The sequence below is a fragment of the Typopeltis vanoorti genome, chromosome 25 (genome assembly GCF_054136105.1).
Source record: "Typopeltis vanoorti isolate ZY-2024b chromosome 25, IOZ_Tvanoo_1.0, whole genome shotgun sequence".
In the NCBI taxonomy this organism is placed as follows: Eukaryota; Metazoa; Arthropoda; class Arachnida; order Uropygi; family Thelyphonidae; genus Typopeltis; species Typopeltis vanoorti.
The window spans coordinates 44790535-44816844 of record NC_143573.1 but is presented as its reverse complement, the minus strand read 5'-3'; the positions used below and the strand labels follow the sequence as shown (position 1 = coordinate 44816844).

The following is a 26310-nucleotide window of genomic DNA, read 5'->3' as shown; positions in this document are numbered from 1 at the left end:
AAAAATATAAATGACCGCGAATTTAGGCATCTTCCATATTTATTAAAATTTTTTTAACAAAATCAAGAAATGCTTCGCTATGATTTAAAAGAATTTATTCGTGAAATGGAATTAGTTGAGGAAGAAATAAATTCAAGATTTAAAGATTTTAATAAAACTGAAATAATTGTATCTTTTATCAATAATTCATTTCAAGAAAACTTGAACATCACAGAAATTTCAAATAAAATCAGTGGGCTGTTTGATATAAACCAAGCTGAAGTAGAACTTGAGATAATAAACATTCAGAATAGTTTACATTTAAAATCAATAAACAATGAAGTCATTTGGAAGTACGCACGTGAAAAATTCCCAATATTAACTGATATTGCGTGAAAAATTCTGTCGTGTTTCGGATCAACGTACTTGTCATAATCCTTTTTTTTTCAAATATGACCATCATAAGAAATCAATTAAGAAACCAAATTACAAATGATCATTAGGATGATTGTCTGTGATTGGCCACTTCTTCATATCAACTTGCCTATGAAAATATTGCGAGGTCCAAACAATGCCAAATTTCACATTAACTTTTTTTTTTAATCAACCAGCATTTCCTGTAACTTGTGAGTTTGTAATCAATCTGTTGTTTTTTCTAACTTTGGTTTTCCAAAATAGAGAAATAAATATTTTATTCCAATATATTTATTGTTTTTTTGTTGTATTAACATAATTAAAAATGATAAATAAATTTTTAAATACACAAATAAAGTTTTTAGTTGTGTATTTTTTTTAGTTGTTTATTTGTGCATAATCAGATATCAATATCAGGTTGGGGGAATGTGATCTATATAAGAGAGTAGATCGCCGAATAACTTATATATATAAGAGAGTAGATTGCCGAATAACTTTTTATAGAAAAGTAGCTTGCGTAGTAAAAAAGATTGAACACCACTGGTCTAGGCCACGACAAATAGAAATCCATCTTCTACTTTGTGTATAGCAGTGTTAAGTGCTGGGACAGAAATTCTATATAGAAAAATGACTGAGGGGGGAAATCCCCTCCCTTGCTGTCCTAGCTAGCTGTTTGTATATTGTTCATTTCCAAGAAAAATAACCTGAGCATATGACTTCACTTCCATTGTCTTAGTATTCCATAATGCAAAGCACATATCCTTACAGAGAAGTACAATGATATGCATTATGGGAAGGGCCACTACCCAGACCAATTTCGATCTTTATTGAGGTCTCATCAGTGGGAGCCAGATTCAAAAGTGATACCAAGACTGAAGTAATGCTGAAGTCATATTCCATATACAAGTAGTCAAAAGGTGTAACACCTTATTACTAAAATATTATGAATTAGAAATAGATGTTGAAAGTTTTTTCACTTGACTGAAGATGCCAAGAAATTATATTCTTGGCATCCGTAATTTATAGGGAAATATATTATTTATTATGATTCTTTCTTTTAAGGTTAGACGGTGATCAGCATTCATATTTATAAATTTAGGGACACAAAAACACACGTGTTGGACAGATTATTTTATTAATTATTAATAAAATAAAACGACGTTTCGACCCCTGTACCGAGGTCATCATCGGAAGGATACAAGTGTGTAAGGAACCAAGCTACATGCTCTAGCCCTGTATACCGGTAAACTAAATCTACATAGTTAATTAATCCTTTTCCCTAGCCTGACCTCTAGTGATTAAAAAAATAATAATAATAATAATATAAAAAAATAATTAAAAAATTAATTAAAAAAAATAAATAAATAAATACAACTACAATAAACTACTAAAGTCCTCATGTATTAATATTCTTCTGGATTTGTACAGTTCTGATTGTTATAATATGATTTCCTTCAGTTGCTGATGAATGTTATAAATACTTCACCAGATTGTCTTCTTGTAGTGGGATTTTTCTATGGCTAGTTTAGGTTGTTATACAGGTTATAGATGGGTCCTCCACATTCTTGAAATGGTTAGGCCATCATTTTTGTTGAGATTTGGGTTGTATTTGAGCATTTCACACGACTCTTTAAATTTTCTCTCAAACTAGGTTTTGGTGTAGTGTAGGGACTTGGTATTTTTCCAATCAATTCTGTGGTATGTTTGGAGTGCGTGGTCAGAAAGGCTGGTTTTTCCAAAACGGAGGTATTTAATGTGTCGTTTGTGTTCATCTTGTCCATACATAGGGGGAACAGGGTGAACTATCCCAATCAGACAAGACAAACACAAACGACACATTAAATACCTCCATTTTGGAAAAACCGGCCTTTCTGAGCACACACTCCAAACATACCACAGAACTGATTGGAAAAATACCAAGTCCCTACACCACACCAAAACCTGGTTTGAGAGAAAATTTAAAGAGTCATGTGAAATGCTCAAACACAACCCAAATCTCAACAAAAATGATGGCCTAACCATTTTAAGAATGTAGGACCCATCTACAACCTGTATAAAAACCTAAACTAGCCATAGAAAAATCCCACTACAAGAAGACAACCTGGTGAAGTGTTTGTAACATTCATCAGCAACTGAAGGAAATCATATTATAACAATCTGTACAAATCCAGAAGAATATTAATACATGTGGAGACTTTAGCAGTTTATTGTAGTTGTATTTATTTATTTTTTTAAAATTAATTTTATTATTATTTTTTTTTTTTTAATCACTAGAGGTCAGGCTAGGGAAAAGGATTAATTAACTACGTAGATTTAGTTTATCAGTATACAGGGCTAGAGCATGTAGCTTGGTTCCTTATACGCTTGTATCCTTCCGATGATGACCTCGATACAGGGGTCGACACATCGAGTTTTATGTTATTAGTAATTAATAAAATAATCTGTTCAACATGTGTGTTTTTGTGTCCCTAAATTTATAAATATGAATATTATTTATTATTTGCAAGGGTTAAATACAATAAATGTGAGTTATATATAATATATACAGAGTTATACAGTAGAAGAAAGACTAGATGAGAGAACAAGAATGCAAGATAGATAGGAAAACAGCAGTATTGTGGTGGACAGGGAGACATGGTATAAGGAGAAAGGATGTTGGAAGCAGTAGTGAATATATGTAGGGTATACCAGCATAGGAATGTGATAACTTGGAATGTAAGAGGAGTAGCTGATAAAATGATAAAGGTAAGCAGGTACAGAAAGGTTTGTAGAAATCACAGCTGAAAGATGGCAAGGATGAGACTGGTTATAGACTTCAAAATGAAATGAATGTGTTTAGTTTAGTTTCCAAATGATAGCATCATAAATAAGAGAGACAAACTTGCTTCACTAAGCGAGTTTATTCACTCAAAAATTGTTGGAATAAGCAAAACATAGTTGGATGAGGATAATATCCGGATGGAATAAAATAGAGGGCAATAAATAAATAAATAAATATATATATATATATATATATATATATATATATAGCAATTTGTAGTATTAACTCGGTACTGGGATATGTTCATATTTATATATACTGACTATAACCGAGACTAGAATAACAATTAAATTTATTCAAAACACAACATGTTTCATCGGATTGTCCGACTTCTTCAGGCGTGGGAACATAGAAAGCAAGTGAACACTATAAGAAACATCATATCACTATAAAACGACTATTATAAAATTCAGTTAGCTTTGAATCGTAGCTATAGTCCGTGTAGAACGATGCATAGTCGAGTCTAAAGAAATTGTTATGGACCCTCATCATATAAATAATAACCTTAGCTATAATCTACCGGACCTCTTTCAGCTCTGCTATCCGATATTGGCACACGCATGAAATCAGACGCATGCAGCTACTTAACAATAGAACTTCAACATGGACTGTAGCTACAATTCAAAGCTAACTGAATTTTATAATAGTAGTTTTATAGTGATATGATGTTTCTTATAGTGTTCACTTGCATTCTATGTTCCCACGCCTGAAGAAGTCGAACAATCCGATGAAACATGTTGCGTTTTGAATAAATTTAATTGTTATTCTAGTCTCGGTTATAGTCAGTATATATAAATATGAACATATATATATATATATTATGAGAATAAGAATGGCAGGAACTTAGGGGGGAGCACTTTTGATACTAATGCCCACCATGGAGATGGATGAGAATAAAGATTTAGTTGAATGTTCCTATAAGCTAGGGAATGTGAGGTGTGGTGATGAAGGATTGTGTAGGTAAACTGAGTTAGCAAACAAGGAGAGGGGAGAGATCTTGCAGGCAATTTTAAATATGGAAATACAGATTAGAGTGAGGAAACAGATCATCTGGGAGTAAGGAAAATGCATTTCTTGAGTTCCTGAATGAAAACTATCTTAGGCATTAAGTAACTGAGGGCATGGAAGGTTTGAAAGTCTTAGATCTGATCATATCATCAGAAGATGTAATTGTGAATGAGCTGCTGCATCTCCCTTCAGCTGGTGAGCGTGACCATGAAGTCATTACAAGGATGGTTATATGGTGATGTTTGTGAGGAAAGGATTATGCGAAACTGCAAGGCCAATGATTATGGAAAGCTTAGGAGACTGCTTGGAACCATAGTGTGGAATGCAGAATTAAGAAAAAAATGAGATAAATGCTATTTGAAGACTGATATAATGATCAACAGTGTTTAAATGTATTCCAAAGGTTAAAAGGCTGAATAAGCTAGGCATAAAATGGACAAACAATGCATGCAGTCTGGAAGAATCATGGAAGCAACAAAAAAAATTAACATTGATAATAATCAGTTGCATGGACAGTAAAAAGAGCAGGACAGGAAGAAAACTTGGTTGGTACGGCCAGCAAAATTACAGTATGAGCAGAAATTACCAATTAAGTCATGAAAAATTGTTAACAGTTTTCTCAGTATATGGTAAGATGGTAACATGATTTGAATAGACTATCTCATGAATGGTAGTAAATTGAAAAAATAATAACTTCCTCACATCCTTGATTTATTTCTCTAGAAATAAGTCTCTTAAACATACATGTTACTGAGTCTTCATTGTTTGAATCTTTAGTATTAATACAGTTTTACTATGATATTTAGTTTTACTCAATATGCTATACTGAATTAAAATTAGTATATTGTGAGACAGTTAAACAAAATTTCACCTCTGTTATTTCATCATTTTCGCGTTTTGTTTCTTCATGCAGTGGCATAAAATCTACCTGACTAATTGGTGAAACAGTCAGTTCTTTAAGTGGAGGAGGAAAATTGGAACTTCTACCAATTTGCTGACGCCGATGATAAATGGTTGTCTATTAAAAGAAGAAACAAAATTTTATTTAATAATGTGTGTATATATATATATATATATATATATATATATATATATATATATATATATATATATGAACAAAGCACATTTATAAATAGATAAAAACAAACCTGCAGGGAAAAGTTTGTATTATTCTAATCAATCCAGCATATTCTTCATTCTAACACTGCATTTGCTTAGGTTGTTGTAATTGCTGGCTTCTACTGTAATTTTGCTAATTTCGATTGGAATAGGCCTGAGTTCGATTCTCGTCGCGACGGGAGGAATCTTTATCTGGACGATTTCAATCGAAGGTGAGTTAGCCGATCTCATACGAAGGTAGCAGGGTTTTTTCTCCCGGAAACTCGGGTTTTTCATCCTGAGAACACATTTTTCGGCCCCTTCAGAACACACACACGCAATTTACAGACAAAAAATACTAGTTGTGGTGGGTGGTAGATGGCGTTTATGGAGATGATTCGCAGTAGAGGTTCGGTGTAGTGGTTGAGACAGTTGTAGGTATCCTCCCGAGATGAGTCTTCGGACTCCTTGGAGGTATCAGGAATAATAATAATAACAACATGCATTTCTCAAGACATTCTAACCAATTATCTCATAGAATATAAACAAAACTCAAAAATTTAAATGACTACAGTATCTTAGATTAGCTTTTCTTACACATTTACTATTATTATTGAATGATAAATGCATGTAAACACAAGAAAGATATTTAATTAACCAAATATTTCGATCTGGAAATAGCAGACCATCTTCAGTGGTATTACAAGAACAGTTTTAAAAAATACAAGCTAGAATACTAACAATAGATCGTTAAAAATAGAACACGCCACATGATGTTATATCACTAAGTATTAAGTATAAAACAGAACATTTTGAAGTAGAGACATGATTGGGGAAAAAAAAAAAAAAAAAAATTAATGAATAATCTTAATTAGACTTTCCCAGATTTTTGATGTAGATACACAGTCATTACAATTCAGGTTGGGACGATGGAGTAAAGCCTCCACGCTTTCCTTGAACAAACATTCAAACCTATAACGGGATCTATGTAAGAGGCGAGTCCTGGACCAAAAGATGCTGTGGTCAGTTTCAATCCCGTGTTGAGCCAATCCAGACTTTTCAGGTTTGTTGTGAAGAATGGAGGATTGATGTTCTTGGATTCTTTTTTCAAGAGAACGTCCAGTCTGTCCAAAATAGGAAAGATCACAGTTGCAAGGAATTTGATAAACTCCAGGAAGAGATAAAGTTGAGCGTTTGTCTTTAGGAGAAGGAAAATGAGAAGACAATTTGTTAATAGGTGAATACGTAGTTGTTAAATCATATTTCTTTAAAATTCTTGTGATAGGTTCTGAAATACCGGAGATATAAGGAATAGGCACTCGACGTATTGAAACTTTGTTGTTTTGTGGAGGATAATAAGAACTGAGAAGATGTTGAGTACTTTTTTTAGAAAAGCCATTGAGTTTCATGTGTTGTTGTTGGATAGTAGAAAGTTCTTTCTGTAGATAATCAAAAGTAGAACAATTAGTTTTGGCTCTTCTGATGAGGCATTTTATAATTCCTGTTTTTTTGACAAGGATGATGGGCTGATTCTTTAAGAATATAATGACTGTGAACGTTGGTTTCCTGTATATCATAGTTGTAAGAATTTTTGAAGGTGACCAGATGAGGAGAACGTCTAAAAAAGATAACTGGTTGTGTTCTTCTATTTCCATAGTAAACTTTATATGATGATGCAAGGAATTAATACTGTTTAAAAAAGAAGGTAAAGAGGTTTTGCTGTGAGGCCAAATAGTAAAGATATCATCTATATATCTTACCCAAAGGATGGTTGAGGGAAAATAGATGAGAAGAGGACTTTTTCTAAATGTTCCAAATAAAAGTTGGCTAAAGCAGGAGAAAGAGGACTTCCCATGGCCGTTCCTTCTATTTGACTGTAAAATTTATTTTGACATACGAAATATCCAGAATGTATTACGAAATCGAATAGTTTTATAATGTCTTGAGGAAAGATGTCAGCAAGTAATTTTAAAGTTTCCTTGAGAGGTACATTGGTATATAAAGATTCTATATCAAAGCTAACCATAAGATCTGTAGGTTGTAATGAGACATTTTTTAATTTTTCTAAGAAATCTGAGGAGTTTTTTAAAAAAGAATTAGAGTTGCAATGTAAGATTTCAATAATTTAGCTAGATATTTGGCTATACGGTAAGTAGGAGAATCAATACAATCTACTATTGGACGAAGAGGATAGTCAATCTTATGGATTTTTGGAAGGCCATAAAATCTAGGAGGTCTTGCAAAATGAGTTTTAAATCTTTCAATCGTGTCTTTATCTAAACTGATGACTTTATCTAAGAGAGAATTTAATTTCTTTAGTTGTCTGTTGGTTGGATTATAATCAATTTCTTGATATGTGGAGTGATCTCGAAGCAAAAGAGAAAGTTTTCTTCTGTAATTTGCTGAGTCCATAACTACTGTTGCTTTTCCCTTGTCAGCTTTGGTGATAATGAGGTGATTATTTTTTCTCAAGGACTGTAAAGATTTCATTTCAGAAGGAGATATGTTGGAAGGAGGAAGTTTGGCATTAAGTAGAGAAGAAGTGACTTCTAGGCAAAGAGCATTAGTTTCATCACTAGTTAGATGATTGAGATTCCTTTCAATGTTAACTAGGAAATCTAGATATGGTATCTTATTTGGAACAATAGAAAAATCATGTCCTTTTGACAGGATGAGAATTTCACTTTCAGTGAAAGGACGTCCGGATATATTGACAATCCAATAATCTGGAGTTATGAAGGGCTTGGATTGTCTAGACGAAAGAGCTTCATATTTACGGTTAAGATGTTGACTTAGTTTATTATAAGCACGTTGAGTAGAAAAAATATTTGGTTAATTAAATATCTTTCTTGTGTTTACGTGCATTTATCATTCAGTCTTATGTCACAAGTATCCTTAAAACAGCAAATATTATTATTATTATTGTTATCCTAAGAAACCATGGAGTCAAAGATTCATCTAGGACAGTGATGGCGAACCTTTTTACCCAGATGTGTCAAACAGTTTTTTTTTAAATATTGACGTTGTTGATGTGCCACTTGCATACATGCATTATAAATTTAACTACATAATCATAGATGGTGACTTATATCATATTAGGCTATTTATTTAATAGGAAATTGATATAAAATCTATGAATTCATATTATACAATTAATTTAATAAAGTGAAATTACAAACTTACATTACATTTAATGACTTTTCTGTTGCTGAATACTGGTAGAAAGTTACTTTATAGAAGGGCTATAGTGTGTACATTTTAATGCTACACAGGCAGCGCTCAAATCATCTCAATCTATTTCTCCCTTTCGATTTGATATTATTTAAGACAGAAAATAGAGTTTCACAAGAGTATGTAAAAGAGAAAATTGTTAGAAGAGCTTTAGCAAAGATTTCAAGAGCATGAAGTTTTCGGGAAGGCTATTCCGCATGCTTAGAATTTCACAGTCTGAATTTTTACATGCGGTATCATGCAATAAAGATAATAAGCAATAAACTTTCTTTTCCAGATAGGATTACACTGGAAGTCGGCTAGTTATATTTCTAGATCTTTTAAATCCAACCACTCGAAGCCATCTAATTTAAGATCCATGAATTCTGTTTCATCAGGATACAAGGATCGTAAATTAGATTGCTTGGATTTATGAATTGGATTGTTTGTTCCAACATTCAAAATTGCTCAAATCTAGAACACTGCTCAGTTACTGACTTTAGAGCCTCGATAGATTGGTTGATATGTTGTTCACGATTTTGGGGCTAGTTTCATTAAAAAAAAATTTTCACTCTTGGGAAATACTTAAAATTGTTACTTTCTAAATCATGTTGAAATATTTTGAGTTTATTCTCAAAGCACTTGATTGTGCCAAACTTAACCGACAGATTTTCCGAAACCTTGCAATTGTATATTATGTTCATTCAGGTGCAATGAAAAATCTGTGAAAAACATCAGTTTACTGAGCCAAGCAGAATCATTTAACTGAGAAAATTCGTGCTCCATGCCCTTTGTATATTTAAATATAATTTAATTTCATTTAAACATTCAACAACCCATTCAAGTACTTGGCCACGACTCAACCATCGAATATTATTGTACATTAATAGACCATTGTACACTGATTCAACTTCGCTTAAAAGTGAATTAAATTCTCGTTTCTTTAAAGCCCTGGCAGCAATAAAATTAGTTACCTTTGTCACAATTCTCATCACATCGTCCAAATCCTTTAAGCCTGATTTCGCACACAGTGTCTCCTGATGTATAATACAATGGAAACAAATTAGGGGATGACTAACATATTCTTTAAATTGTTTGATAAAACCGACATTACAGCCAACCATATTAGGCACGCCATCAGTTATAATCGAAAATATTTGCGATAAATCTGTTTCTCACAGAACACTTTAACAACACAGCCACATATGTCTTTACTGTCATGTTTTGAGGTAAATTTTCTAACTTTATCAATTCCTCGTGCATAGAATCACCATGAACATACCTTGTGATAAAAGCCAATCGAGCTGATGACGTAATATCTATAGTTTTGTCAAGACAAATGGAAAAACAATGGCATGAGTTCAAGGCTTGTGTTATTTGATACAGAGAACTTTAAAGCCTCTATCAGTAACACCATATTGTTCAGTCCAGGCATCTTGGAAATTTCTTCCACTTCCTTTCTGTGATAATTTTAGTTTTTTATTAGTGTTAGCTGCCATTGTAAAAGGGTTCACAAATTAAAAAAGATCACAATTATATACAGCGATAATTAAACAGTAATAATTAATAAGAAATAACAATTACTGGAAATGAATTATACACCAGCAACTCAAATTACTTAAGTGGTAGACCATTCAAGACTACCACTACTTCTTTCAGCAGGGTTGCCATTCATAGCAACCTTGTTACGTTTTACTCTCTATCATGTTAATAAATAGCAGCTATTTAGTAGGTTCTGTTGCAACGTCATCTTAAGTTGTTACTATTTGCATCATTTAACAAAATTTACTGAATTTATTACAATTATAAAAATGTTTTCATTATTTACTGAGATAAATTCAATATTTAATGCTGCGAATTATATTTTCTGTTAAAATGGTTTTAAATATGTTTAGAACTTATTACTCAGTCGAGAGACCTCGAATGCATGCATGAACAATTTCACACAGAAGTCAAATGAAAACTTTAAGTTTATAATATATAAAGCACGTATTTATAAGTCTGTATCATATAATATTGATAATAATTTTTATAAGTTTTTATAATATCATATGACTATGCAGAAATTATAATGATTAAGAAAGAAAATGTAAACTCAAAATGCTCGTTGTTTATAGGCTAGTTACAAAATAAAATAGAAATAGGCTAAGTATAAAATATAATTCTTTCAATGAACCGAAACCTACCTTCACCTTAACTGAGAGCGATCTTACACGATGTATCACAGTTTTTTCATCAGAATACCAATATCTTTCAACATCTAAGTTGTGTCACCTGAAACCCTCAAGTGTGTCAGAGCTGACACGCGTGTCATAGGTTCGCCATCACTGATCTAGGAGGTCCCTTTGTCATATACACAGCTCATCATACCATGCATTAAACACATTCAAACTCTCTGCAGGCACCACATTCTCAGGCAAGAATTTCAATCATTCACAACTCTGCATAAAAAAACCTGCTGCTCACTCCCTTGTTCATGACCTCCTTATACAGATTCCAGGGATGACCTCTTGTTATCCCCTGATCTCCCACCATTTTATGAAAAACCTCTTCAATGTTAATCCTATAACAGCCCTTTACTAACTTATACAACTCTATCATATCACCCCTCTTCCTCCTGTCCACTAGACCCTGCAAATTGCATCGTCTCAAATGCTTTTTCTGGACCCTCTCCAACATCTCTTCGTGCTTTTGAAACCCAAGTGACCACATCTGTGCACAGTGGTCTATATGCAGCCTAATCAGTTCCTTATAAAATGGAACAGAAATCTCCTTAATTGTAAAAGTCAGTATCCAAAGAATCATTCCCAGAATTTGTTGTTTTCCTCACAATTTGGCAATGTGTCCTCTAAATTTCACATCCTTATCCACTATCACTGCAAGATCTCCTATTTCCTCCACCTCCAACAATATATCACCACCAAGCATCAATTCTATATCCCATTCCCAAAATTTAAAACAAAATTTTGCAACACCGAACTGGTATCTCCACTCCTGTGTCCATTCACTCACTCTATTCAAGTCTTCTTGTAATGCCACAACATCTGCTCTACTCCTCATAGTTGGCCCAACTTTGCATCATCTGCAAACAACTGAATATCATTACAAGAAGACTGAGGCACACCACTAGATTTCCACTTCCAAGGCTATTGCTCCCCACACACAACTTGCTGATACCTATGAGATAGCCAATGTCCGATCAACGCACTAATCTAATATCCAACCCCATCCACTCTAGTTTGACTATCAACTTATCATGCAGTAATCTGTCAAAAGCCTTTGCAAAATCTAAGTATACTACTGTGGATCCATCTTAATACAATAGGGTGAAGCCATCACCCTATTGTAATAAGTAAGTAGATTACTAAAACATGATCAACCTTTAGCAAATCCATGCTGTCTATCAAAGATAATACCATTGCTGTCAGCTCAATTCTGAATCCTGGTTCTCACCAGCCTCTCCAACACTAACTACAACAACTTCCACTGAGACAGGCCTATAATATGATGCTTGTTCTGTCAACTCCCCTTATGAAGCTGCATAATCTTACCTTCCTTCCACTCCTTTGGAACTTGACCCAGTGCAAGACTCATGTTAAACAAATATGTCAAGGCAGATGCTAACTCTCTCTGGCACATTCCTTCAAAATATGTGGTGATATAATTATCAAGTACTGCAGCCTTATTAACATCAAGTTTGCTCAATCCCCCATACACCTCTTGCTCACTAACAGTCAGTCTCTTCTCCTCATCATCAATTGCTCTCAAACCCACCATGATGGGTGAAAGACCTTTATGAACTGCTCATTAAATATCTCAGCTATATCCTCTGCAGCAGTTGTCCTTATACCATTTTCTCTAATTAGTGCCATAATGATTCTTATTTTTGTTGCATATGTATCAAAAGAATCGCCCAGGATATTTTTTTTTTGGCTTTATTAATTAACTACTGCTCATAATGAACTTTTGGTATCCTTACCAAACGAGTCACCCTCCTTGCCTCTTCTTTATATTCCTCATGGAATTGTTTATTATCACTCCTCTTATGTTGTCTCCATAATGCCTTTTTTTCTCTGTATTGCATGTTTAATCTCTTCATTCATCCATTTCAAACCTACCTTATTTTACCTTCTGATCCTTAGACTACATTTAGACATTGCTTCTACAAAATAGTTCTTGAATATCACAAAAGCTGCATTGATCTCTTTTCCAGCTAACTGCTCATTCCATGTTTCACCTGCAAGCTGTCACCTGAGCTTCTCATAATCACCAGCCTTGTAGTTCCACATATACCCTTTCCTCACAGAGCTCCTCACATTACTGGCAACTACCCAGGTAATCACTTCATGGTCACTCACCAACTGGAGGGTGATTTGACACCTTATTTATTTTATTATTATTAATATTATTATTCAGGCCTCCATGGAGTCAAAAGACTCATCGTGGAAGGTCCTTTCTAAGAAACACAAGTCTATCAAGACTCATCGAGGGAGGTCCCTCCTAGGAAACAAAGTCTATCATACCACTCCTTAAATGCATTGACCATTCTCGCTCTCACCACTCCATCAGGTAATGCATTCCACGGTTCAACCACCCTCCATGCAAAGAAATCACTCCTCACCCTCTTGCTCACAGTTTCCTTTCGTAACTTCCATGGATGGCCCCTTGTCATGACTCCTTCCTGCTGTTCAACCAAGCAAAAGAACTCCCCAGTGTCAACCCTGTAACCACCTCTCAACAGTTTAAAAGTCTCAATCATATCACCCCTCCTTCTATCCATAAAACTCTACAGTCCACACTCAATCAGCCGATCCTCATAACTAACATTGTACAGTCCCGATACCATCTTTGTTATCCACCTTTGTACCCTTTTCACAGTTAATTTATTCCCTTGAAATCCTGGGGACCAGATCTGAGAACAATAGTCTAAGCATGGTCTCATCAGAGTCTTATTCAACAGAATGATAACCATTTTATCTTTGCAGGTCAGTGTCCTTCTCATTATTGCAGCAATCATCTGTGTTACCTTCACTACCTTTGCAATATGTCCCCTAAATTTTAGGTTTCTATCCATAATCAAACCCAGATCTCTTGCCTCTCCTACTTCCTCCAGTTTAACTCCTCCCATACAGTATACAGCATCCCATCGATGTGTCCCAAACTTCAAGACCTTACATTTTGCTGCATTAAACCCAAACTCCCATTCATTTGCCCATCTATCTAGCTTATTCAAATCCTCTTGCAGGGCTACCACACCTGTACTATTACTAATAATCCTTCCCAGCTTCGCATCATCCACAAAAAACGAATATCCCCTTGCAATCCACGGACAATGTCATTGATATAAAGGTTAAACAATATAGGTCCCAGTACTGAGCCCTGTGGAACCCCACTTGTAATCTTCTGCCTCTTTGATATTGCTCCACCATACACAACTCGCTGATACCTATCAGACAGCCAATCCTGAATACAGTTGACCAATCCGACATCCAGACCCAGACCCATGTGCTGCAATTTATATATCAGCTTATCGTGTGGCACCCTGTCAAATACCTTTGCTAAGTCTAGGAAAATAGCAGTATATGCCTTTCCCTCATCTAATGCTCTTGCAACTTTATCATAAAAGGCTAGCATATTGCTAAAACAAGAGCACCCCTTCACAAATCCATGTTGACTCTCACTGATAACATTACCCTCATCTTCCCAATGCTGTATATGGTCCCTCACTACTTTCTCCAAGATCTTACTAACTACTGATGACACACAAACTGGCCTATAATTAGACACTTCCAGTCTGCTACCACCCTTATGCAATGCCACTATCTTACCTTCCTTCCATTCCATGGGCACCTTTCCCGCAGCCAGACTTTCAATGAAAAGCCAGGTCAAGGGCACTATCAGTTCTTTAGCACATTCTCTCAAAACTCGTGGTGAAATACCATCCCTTCCCACAGCTTTACTAACATCCAAAGTACTCAGTATGTGGAACACACTCTTCTCCTGCACCTCTAAACCTCAAACCTGCCTCTAGTATTCAAATCGACTCCTCTAGGATGAAATACTCCAATAAAATGTTCATTGAACAATTCCACTATGTCCTCTGCATCAGTCACTCTATTCCCATTTTTATCCCACAATTCTTCCACAGTCATTTCTCCTCCTACTGGCCACATAGCTAAAAAATTCCCTAGGATTTTCCTTAGATCTAAGGACCAATCTTTTCTCATATTCCTGTTTCGCCTTCCTTACCATACTAGTCACTCTTCTGGCCTGTGTCTTATATTTATTCTTCATGCATCTTCTCTTCACCTGTCTCCTTATATCTCTTCCATAGCCTCTTTTTCGCATGTAGCTCCTGTTTAATATTGTTTGTCATCCACTTTACTCCAAATTGTGTCCTTTTCTTCACTCATGGAATACAGCTTACCATTGCTGCTAACAAATATTCCTTCACAATTTCCCAAGCACTAACGCTATCCCGGCCAGATGAGGTGATCAAATCCAAGATCCTCAATCCTCATGTGCCCTCTGTTACATACTGTCTGAGGTAGTTGTCCCTCAAAAACTCAAGAAACTCGTTTTCTTTACTTCCAGTTGTTATCTCATCATCCTTATCTATATTGCCATAATAAAAATTGCCCATAATGATCATCCTTTTCTTAGTTGCTTAGCGAATTTGATTATACATGTGATGGTTAGTGCCATCCACATTACAAGGTCTATAAAACATCTGACTAAGCATTTTATTTTATTCACTTCTATCTCACACCATACCGCCTCCAAACCACTAGCACTATTTCTCCCATGCATCTCTATCTTGTATGAACATAACTCTTTTTCTAACATCAATAGCACTCCACCTCCCTTTTTACCCTTTTTCTCTTCCCGAAATACATCATATTCTTCAATCTCTATTCCTGTCAGGATGTCATCCACATCCAACCAAGTGTCACTTATTCCAACAATTTTTTGGTGAATGAACTCAATCAAAGAAACCATTTCATTTCCCTTGTTTCTGATACTTCTACGTATACAAACATAACAGATTATTCCTAGATCTATAACAAGTTTCACTGATATCACTTATTCGTTATATAATCCGCGAGCCATTTCTTTCTATCCTTACTCATTCCATAACCTTTTTCAAATCCAACTGTTTTGTTACATCCCAGGTCATCCCCTTCTCATTTTGTCTACATATGCATTCACATTCTCTTGTAGCATCAACCTTTCTAACACTGTGTTCCACTGTCCACCCTGAGTCTTCCCATTTTCCTGTTTGTCTTGCACACTTGTTCTCTCATTCTCTATACTCATGTTACCATTTCTTCATTCATAAGCATCACTTCAATCTCTTTTTCCTTGCTCTCCTGCTCTTTCACATCATTTCTCACTTGCTCAGATTCATTCCATACACTCATTACTTTCCCTTCCAGCAGCAGCAGCAACAGTCTCTCGAAATGACTCCCACCAAAACCATTAAAATGCTCACCACTCTTATATAGTTCAATTCGTCCTTCCAACTCATTCCATATATTAACAAACTTCACTCCTTTCACTTCACAGAGTTCCACTAACATATCACTCATAATCTTTTCTCTCTGCCTTATCTCATCACTGTCATACCTGAGCAACACACTGACTAGACTACCTTTCCTATCACACTATTATCTTTTATCTTTCTCAACAACCCCCTGATATGCAATATTACATTCTTTTTGTTTCCACTCCCTATTACCAACTCCTTTGCTCGCTTACATATCCAATACCTCAATCAATCGTTTTATTCATTTTACCTCCAGAAAAACAAACCTTGTGCATCTTCTTGTTTACCACACCTCTAATAATCGAATCAGGATTTCATTCAATATCATGCTCTCTGGAAAGGCAGCTACATATGATGCTGAAACCAACATCTAATTTTTGAACCATGTGTACAGAAAGGTAAAAAAATCAGAGTATTCTGCTCTGTGTTAGAAAGAGTTGCTTAGACTGAAAGAGAAGTGGAATGTTCCCTAACCATCTACAAAGAGAAGCTTTTTGATCACATGCATGGATGCATTCCATCATACAGCTTCTCTTTGTGTATATATTCAATGTCATTCATGGAGCAAATTGTCTACCTGTTCATATTATATGCATTATTATTAGTATTAACATCAGACCTTCATGGAGTCAAAAGACTCATCATGTAAAAGTATGCACTATTACACACAAAGTTTATCAAACTGTGCTTTAAACTCATTTGGTCTGACCACATTCACTACATTGTCAGGCAATGCATTCCACTGCCTAACCACTCCCCATGCAAAGAACCTACTTCTTGTGCCCCCCCCCCCCCCTCCACTGCTCGCATTCTCCTTATATGGTTCCCTGTTCCCTTGTTCTATCCCCACTCTCCCATTCTGTGAAAAAAATTCTTCCACATTAACCCAATAACAATCCCTAGAGGTTGGTGAGGCAGCATCTCAATCACATTCCCTCTCCTTCTCCTATTCACGAGGCTTTGCAAATTGCATTCCTTCAATTTGTCTTCATATCTCACATTCCAAAGACCATCATCATTCCATAGTCATCTTCTCTAGACCTTTTCTATATCCTTATCACCATGTAAACCAATGGACCAAATCTGTGTATAGCAATCATTATGAACTTGATCAAGGCCCATATACAATGGAACCATAACCTCTTTAATGTACCACATTAATGTCCTCTGCATCATTGCCATAATCTGATGTGATGACTTCACTTCTGACTGAACTTCAGATCCTTGTTGACAACCACTCTCAGGTCTCCTGCCTCCAAAATTTCTGCACCAAGTGAATACTTTGCATCCTATTATTGCCTATCAAATTTCAGAACCTTACACTTTTCAATACTGACCTGACAGTTCCACTCACTCATACAATCTATTCAAATCCTCCTTTAAGGCTACAAAATCCGATTCCTTGTCATTCTCCCCAGTTTTGCATCATCTGCAAACAGTTGCATATTTAGTAAATTTTTATATTTAGTGGAATTCATGCAGTATCATCTATAGTGGTATTTAGAGCCTGTAATAATTCTTTTATATGCAATCAAACAGGGATATGGCAGTATCTCTGTTGGATTGCATATAAGAGATTTATATGCTATTCAATCAAGTTTTCCTGATGTGGACAAAAAAGCACTTGTCCATGTGGGATGGCCTGGCAGGACTTTAATTTTAAATAAATACATACTGCAATGACATAAAAATGACAAAGACGGTTCATTCACTTCAGTGTGAAGAGTAGAACACATGATGTTCTGAATGCTCCAGTTGTTTCTAATTGCCTGATAGTGGATAGGATCCACAACCACCCTAAGGTAGAAGCAGACATTCAGGACCCAGTCCAATCTTGATCAGATAAATGCTTAATAGTGAAAGAGCAAAGAATATTGGTGTGAACTTCAAGATACAAAAGACAGGGCTCGAAGGATGTTTAATGATCTCTAGCACTTGTCTTGCAATTGACATATGGGATGGGAAGAATGTCAGTTTTTTGGTGTTTTTAAATCAAATATGAGACCCAAGTACTTTGCTTCTGTTGCAACTGGAATTATCATGTGTCCTACTCTTAGTTATGTTTGGGGTGTGAAATTATATCTGCAGGGTAAATACAGACTTAAACAATGGCTGATGTTTGAGTCTGAAAGATGGTCAATGGCTTGCTGCAACTGTCTTTCTTTGACCAACATTATCACATCATATCAAATGGCTATCATTTACAGCCATTCCCTGAAGCAACTCGGCTGTTACTTTTATTATTAAAAAAAAGTGAGTAAATTATTCAGGCATAACCTATCCTTCACAAAACCATGCTACCTGCCATATACAGAATCCTATTCCTATCCACTGATTCCTGAATTTTGCCCTTAACCAATTTCTCCATTACTTTGAACATCACTCATGAGATGCTGATTAGCAGATAAATTTACTACCTCTGTCTTGGAGCCTCTGTTATACTGTGGAACTATTTTCTCCATCTTTCCACTTCCTTGGGGCCTTACTCGACTAAGACTCAAATTTAAACAGTCTTGTCAAAGGCAGTGCCAACTGACTAACATATTCTTTAAATATGTGAACTAATATTCCATAACTGTAATCATATCAAGGTTCTGTAATATCTTATACACCCTCTTCATCTACCTCCATTTCCATATCAGCACTTGTCACATATGTTACTGTAATATCCAACCTGGATGATACACCTCTAAGTAATCACTCAGTAATTCAATCATTTTGTCTTGTGTAGTCCTCCCTACTCAAAATTATTCTACCATTACCATTCTTCGTTTTATTTGTCACGTGGAAAAAATCTATGGGATTATCCTTGGCTGGTTTAGCCAATTATTATTATTTGGTAACCTTCATGGAATCAACAGACTCATCATGGGATGCCCACTCAACCAGCAACATGTCTATCATAATGAGCTTTGAAGTTATTTACACTATCTGCATTCACAATGCACACCAGAAATGCATTCCACTCACTAACAACCAGGGTCGGCCATCTCGGGGGTGCAGTGGGTGCAATACACCTGGGTCCCACGATCGAGTGGGCACAGTTGGTACACATTTGCAGAAATGTATTATATTTCGAATGTGTTTTTTTTTTTTGTTTTCCTGTGCCAAAATCATTTTCAGTTAAGAGGTTTTACAATACGTTTATTTCGAATCCTTTAATTTTTACCTTTGAAAAATATTTTAGGGGCCCCAAAAGATTTCTTGCACCCAGGCCCCTTTATAGAGAAGGCCGGTCCTGCTAACAACTCTCCATGCAATAAATCTACACCTCACACCCTTCTTCACCATAACTTTATACAACTTTCACGGATGACTTCTCGTTCTTCCCATCTGAACATCCACTCTTTTTACAATTCCTTTTGTATTAATCTGATAGAATCCCTTAAATAACTTGAAGGTTTCTATCATATCTCGGGCCAGGTTGGCCGAGTGGTCCGCGTATCTGCTCTCCAGCCAAAAGGCTGCGGGTTTGAATCCCACCGTGGGCATGGATGTTTGCGATTGTCTGTGGAAATACTAGTGGTGGTGGTGGTGGGCGGTAGATGGTGTTAGTGTAGATGAGATGGTAGTTACGATTCCTTGTAGTTGGTGAATTGAGTGGTGGAGACGGGGAGTTGTAGAGTAGGTGCCCTCCCTTGATGAGTCTTTGGACTCCTGGAAGGTGTTACGTAATAATTATAATATCTCCTCTTTTCCTCCTATCCACCAACTTCTGCAATCCACATTCTCTCAAATGCTCTTCATAACTAACACTCCAGAATCCTGATATTACTTTGGTTATTCATCTTTGAGCCCTCTCTAGTGTTTCCACATCACAATGAAAACTAGGTGACCAACTCTGAGCACAATAGTCCATATGTGGTCTGACCAATGCCTTACAAACATTGCACATGTTTGCAACATGTGCAATGCAATGTGCCTCTGGAACTTCAGTCCACTGTCTACCATCACCCCAAGATCCAAATTTCCTCTCAAACTCTGACTATACTTTCTTTACCATACTGGTCATTTTTCTGGCATGTGCTTTATGCTGCTCATGAGCTTGCCAATCACCTTTCTCTTTAAATTCCCTCTACAAGCTTTTTTTTTAGCTCCTCATCCATTTATTCTACTTGATTTACTTTCCAAATATGCAATCTGTGTTATTTTCTTCAAATGTTGATAGTGCATGATGAATTTCAATAGTCAGGACATGACAAAATTTCTGATTTTGGTAAGTAGACAGGTATGCTATCCAGTCTTTTTTTTCCCAAAAAGTCCAGTCTTTTTCCCAAGAAAAAGTCTATTTTTCCCATGAAAAATAATTTAAAATAAATTTTGTTTGAAAGTTAATAAATATAATTATCAATTTTCTAAACAGCTAGAAATATGAAAGTTATATGGTTCTAGCTGGTTAATCAGAGGACAGACAACAAATAACTTCATATAATTATATTTAAATAGCTACAATGGACTTCCTACCTCAGATTTCCTGTTATTGATTAGTTCACATAAATTTGCCTGTTTGATATTACTTGAAAACATTTTTTTGTGTGCTTCCCGAAATTCTTCCATTAATAATTCTAGAAGAAAAACTAAATTAGCTGTTTTTTTTTTTTTTCAATACAATGAAATGATTCTGGTTTTAAGAGTGATTTTGTTTTTGAAATTTCATGCATATATTTTTCATTTGAAATTTATACTTTTTTTTAATTTCAACTTTCAATTTTTTTTTTATATACAGTCATCCCTCAACTTATGTCCGGGTTCCGTTCCATCCGGAAGGATGTAAGTCGATGCATTAAATCAACAGAGTTATAGGGACTTAACCATAATAAGTATACTGTCATTTTAATTTTTAAACCTTATTATAATAAAGCTGCGTGTTACTGCCACTATAAAACAGGAGAATCATCACCCAAAACTTCCTCCACAATCACATCTTCATTACCTTCCCTGTGTGAACGATCAAGGCTGTGGCTCTTCTGGTGTAACCTTTGTTTGTTTTTTTTTGATGAAAATGTCCAATGTGCTTTGCTTATTCCTCTTCTTCTTTTCATCATAAATATGTACTTCCGTTTCTATTATTAAGTAGCGTTCAACATTGAGGTCCATGTCTTCAGCCATTTTGAGAACATTGCTAACTGCAAAAAACATTTCTGCAAGACTCTTAACTGTAAATTGTCTAATTACCTCTTCCTGTTTCTCTTTTCCCTCTTCCTTTTCTCGTTTTTCCTCTTCTGCAACAGTTGTTCCTTCAGCTTGACCAATTCTTCGTTGGTCAACTCTTCAGGGAAACTTTCTATGAGTTGAATTATGTTGTCATCATTCACTTCGAGATTCAGATTGTTTGCTAGGCCCACTATTACAAACTTCCAAAATCATGCACAAACCTTTTTAATGTCTTTTTCCATATGCCACACATACATTGAGAGATCGCTTCGTCCCAAGTCACAGCAATATTTTTAATAGCATGATAAATATTGAATGTTTTCCAGAATTTCACGAGAGTCTGGTCATTTCTTTCAGTAGCAAGAAATGACTTGTGAAAAAGTACTCCGTAGATATAAGCCTTAAACAGTGCAAGAACTCCCTGATCTATCAGTTGGATCAATGAAGTAGTGTTTGGAGAGAGAAACATGACCTGAAACATTATCTAGAATTAATGAAATTTTAAATTCTACATTTTCTTTCACACAATAGCTTTTTATTTCACTCGCATAACAGTTGATTAGGGCATCCTCAAGCAATTTTTGAGTCATCCATGACTTCTTATTGTTCTGATAATGAACTAGGAGTATGCTTCCTAATGTTTTTGAAGATTCGTGGATTCTCACTGTGCCATATCACAATTGGTTTCAGTTTATATCCAGTCACATTACCCATAACAGAATCATGATACGGGTATTAAGAGCTTTGAAACTAGGTATAGATTTAAGCTTTTTGTGGATGAATGTCAGCTCGGGCATTATTTTTTCTGAAACAAGGATGTCTCATCCATATTAAATATTTGCTGTGGCAAATAATTTTCCTCTGTAATAATTTTATCCAATTTTTCCACAAACTCCTTGGCAGCCTTCTCAGCACTTGCAGATTCCCATACATTTTCACATTATGCAGCGCAAAATGCTGCTTGAATCTCATGAACCAACCAGAAGCAGCATTGGATTCATAGTCATAATCGGGTTCTGCTTTCTCCTTCAACATGTTGAAGAGACTTTGTGCCTTAGCAGTTATAGTCACAGTGATAAGGGGGTATGCGCTTTTGGTTCAGGTCCTCTATCCATGATGCAAGTAGCTTTTTCATATCACCGATGGGACCTTGTCATTGCTTTGTCACTATTGTCAATTTAATGGTAGCAGCCTTTCACAGCCTCTATGATTTTATTCTTATTTTTCAAAATGGTTGTCACTGTAGAATGAGACCATCCAAAGTCATATGCTATCATGTTGATGGCCTTACCAGCTTCATATTGCTTTATAACTTCCAAATTCATTTCAAGATCAATTGCTTGCCTCTTTTTCTGTGATTCTTCACTTGGTTTTTTGATTGTGCATGTAGGGGCCATGTTGCACAACACATTGTGAATTATTTAACGATAATCAACAGAGGAACTGTTGAAGACGTGCTGACTGCCGAGGGAGGTTGCCACTGAAAGCGTGTTGCTACTGTGCATGCATTACCTTATGCTTGCTTGCATCTTGTTCAAAAGTATAGCCGAAAATGTTATTTATTTCCTTAAGGATCATGGTTTCTTCAAGAGGAAGTAACTCAAATGGACATGAGTTGAGGGATGATTGTACTTAAATATTGAGAAAAAAAATTAGGTAATGCTAAGTTGGAAGAAGAGAATTGATTAGAAAATCTCACCATAAACAAATCAAAACAACGCATATTTGAGGAAATAAGCAATAATAATACAAGACATATTATTAATAATATTGGTTAAGGATTATGAAGCCAGCACTATAGGGAATTTATATGGTAAACTGAAACAGTGATGATGGATTCACTGGATAACTGGAAGACACTGCTAGGAGATGTAGAGAGAGGAATAAAAAACTAATAAATAAATAGGAATGGGTAGGTTTATTAATCACCATTAATATCAGATCTCAATGGAATCAAACTCATGAAACACACAAAGCTCATCAAATCAGGCCTTAAATTCATTTAAAGTTCCACACTCACCTCTCAAGCAATGCATTCCATTGACCAACCATTCTCCATGCAAAGAACCTGCTCCTCATCCTCTTGCTCGTACCTTCCTTATACAGTTTCCAGGAATCACCTATTGTTCTACCCATGTTTTCCTTCATTCTGTTAAACAACTCTTCAGCATGTATTTTGTAACAACCCCCTGATTATATCTCAATATCCCCCCCCTCCTAATCATAAGGTTCTGCAAGTGACATTTCCTCAGTCTACCTTCATACCCCCCCCCCCACACACACACATTACACACAGACCAGAAATCATCTTAGCCAATCATTTCTGAACCCTTCTAATATACATCCTCATCTCCATGGAAACCAGGTGATGCCCCACATACTGTTCCATTATATATCCTCATTAAAATCTTTTACAATGGAACTATAACACATTTCAAGGTCCCCCCACATCATTGCTATAATTCGATGGAATGACTTTCCAACTTGAGCAATGTTGCCCTATAAACTTCAGGTCCCTGTCCACTACAACTCTTTCAACATTTCCCTACCAATTATATACACTGCATCCCATCCTTGTCAACCAATTTCAAAACCTTACTCTTTACAACACTGAAATGGTATCTCCATTCACTTGCTCACTCACATAGTCTATTCAGATTCATAACACATGCTTGACTCTGCATTATTCTCATCAAGGAAAACAATAAACAATGAAAGTAGTTCTTAGTACTAATTAGATGTCATCTATCTAAAAATATCTTACATAAGTGAAACACGATTTGTTGGAAAAGAAGAATAACAGGAGAAGATCTATCATTTTCAGAGAACAGTAAGAAAAAAAGTGATAGGGTATTGTAAATGTAAATAATATCATAACTTTATTTTAAGCAAGTATAACTATTATTTTTCAGGAAATAACAACATATACTAAATAGTAATTATTATTATTATTATTATTAATATTATTACACCCTCCATGGAGTCGTGTAATAATAATAATAATATTATTAAAACAGACTCATCGTGGGATGTTCGTTCAACTGACAATGATATGTTCAGCTTCCAGGGATGACCTCTGGTTTCTCCAACCATTTTCTGTAAGCTGGCTTTCTATAGCTGGCATCTACCCAGGTAACCACTTCATGGTCACTCTCTCCAGCTAGAGAGTAAGATTTGACACCTCATTTATAATGACATCCTCAGATAAGACGATCAAATCCAAGCTTGCATTGATTCTTGCATGCTCTCAGTGATATCCTGTCTGAGGTAGTTATCCCTAAAGACATTCACTTTACTCCTGTATACTATTTCTTCATCCCAATCTATATTAACACAATTAAAATCACTTTGTTACACAATGATGATCACCTTTTCTTACTTGCCTCGCTGATATTTGCTTATCATTTTGTTGTTACTTATTGCCCCATTTAATATTTCATTCTATTCTGCCTCACACACCATACTGTCTCATAACCAGTGCCACTATTTCCCCCTTGCATTGCCACAATTCCTTTTCTAACCAAAAAATCCTATCTCTCTTCATGCCTTTTCTAACTTAAAAAAAAAAAAAAAAAATCATACTTCACATCTCTATTCCTCTCTGTATGTCATTCTCATTCAACTGCATCTCACTTATTCCAACAATTTTTGGTTGAACAAACTTCTTCAAAGCAATGAATTTGTTTTCCCTTCTTTCTGATACTTCTGGCATTTGTATACAAATATAATATTTCATTTCTGGATCAAGTTACACCAATACTACTTTTCTTATGTGACTCCTCCACACCTTCCTCTGGCCATTCCTCCATCTCATTAAATATTCCATTACCATCTCCAGACATAAATACTCTCCCCCCCCCCACATTTCAGGCTAACTCTGATTCTTTTCTTGTCTGATCACACATTCACTTCTACTTCCAACATCCACTCTTCTCATTCTGTCCACACCTTAAATCCTCTCATTTCCTGTCAGTCTGTCTTGCACTCCTATTCTCTCATTTTCCTCATTCATGCTATTCATCTTCCCATTCATAAATACTCCTTTAATCTCTCCTACCTTACTCATTTGTTTTTCCACATCACTTCTTACTTCCTCAGATTTATTATCTGCAGTAATTAATCTTCAGATGACTCAAACTAAAACCATTTAAATGAAGTGAACCACTCTTATACAGTTCAATTCATCTCTCAAACTCATCCCACACATTCACAAACTACACTCCTCTCTCTCTCCTTATACATTTCTGTTAACATATTATTATTATGATTATTGAACGGATGCCTCCATGGAGTCCAAAGACTCATCGTGGGAGACCCAAATTATCTACACACTCAATAATACCTCTCCTTGAACCCATTAACAGACATGACACTCACAACTGACTCTGGCAACCCATTCTGCTCATTCACAACCTCTCCAAGGAAAAAAATCTAGGCCTCGCACCCCTACTTACCATACCTTTATTCAACTTCTAGGGATGACTTCTAGCCAAGTGCTGGAACATTTCACCTGCATTAATTCTATAAAACCTCCCTTGTCGGAGACCCAAATTATCTACACACTCAATAATACCTCTCCTTGAACCCATTAACAGACAAGGCACTTACAAACTCTGGCAATCCATTCCACTCATTCATAACTCTCCAGGGAAAAAATCTAGTCCTCACACCCCTACTTACCACACTTTTATTCAACTTCCAGGGATGACCTCTTGTTCTGGCCCCCTCTAGCCAAGTGCCAAAACATTTCCCCTGCATCGATCCTATAAAACCCTTTAAGCAACGTAAATGTTTCTATCATATCCCCTCTAATTTCTCCTATTAACCAACTTCTGCAATCCACACACCCTCAATCTATCCTCATATGGAACATTCCACAGACCACTAACCATCTTGGTCACTCGTCTCTGAATCTTCTCCACTGCTTCCTCATCCCTAAGAAATCCAAGAGACCAGATCTAAGCACACTAATCCACGTGTGGAAGTATGAAGGCCTTGATAAGAGGAATAACAAATTTCTTATCTGTACTTCTTAATGTGTTCTTCAACAGCCAAGAAATCTTATAGGCAACCATGTCCT

The 26310-nt window shown here is 35.7% G+C and overlaps 1 protein-coding gene across 1 annotated transcript in view; it reads right to left on the bottom strand.

Moving 5' to 3' along the window:
- The window catches only part of LOC150092703 (uncharacterized), a 173471-nt gene that overhangs the window by 113815 nt on the left and 33346 nt on the right, over positions 1-26310 (bottom strand). Inside the window, exons 2-3 of the mRNA XM_090414767.1 lie at positions 20541-20641; positions 5094-5240 (exon numbers count right to left, since the gene is read on the bottom strand). Coding sequence (XP_090270893.1) covers positions 5094-5240; positions 20541-20641 — 248 coding nt within the window. The remainder of the gene's footprint in view (positions 1-5093; positions 5241-20540; positions 20642-26310) is intronic.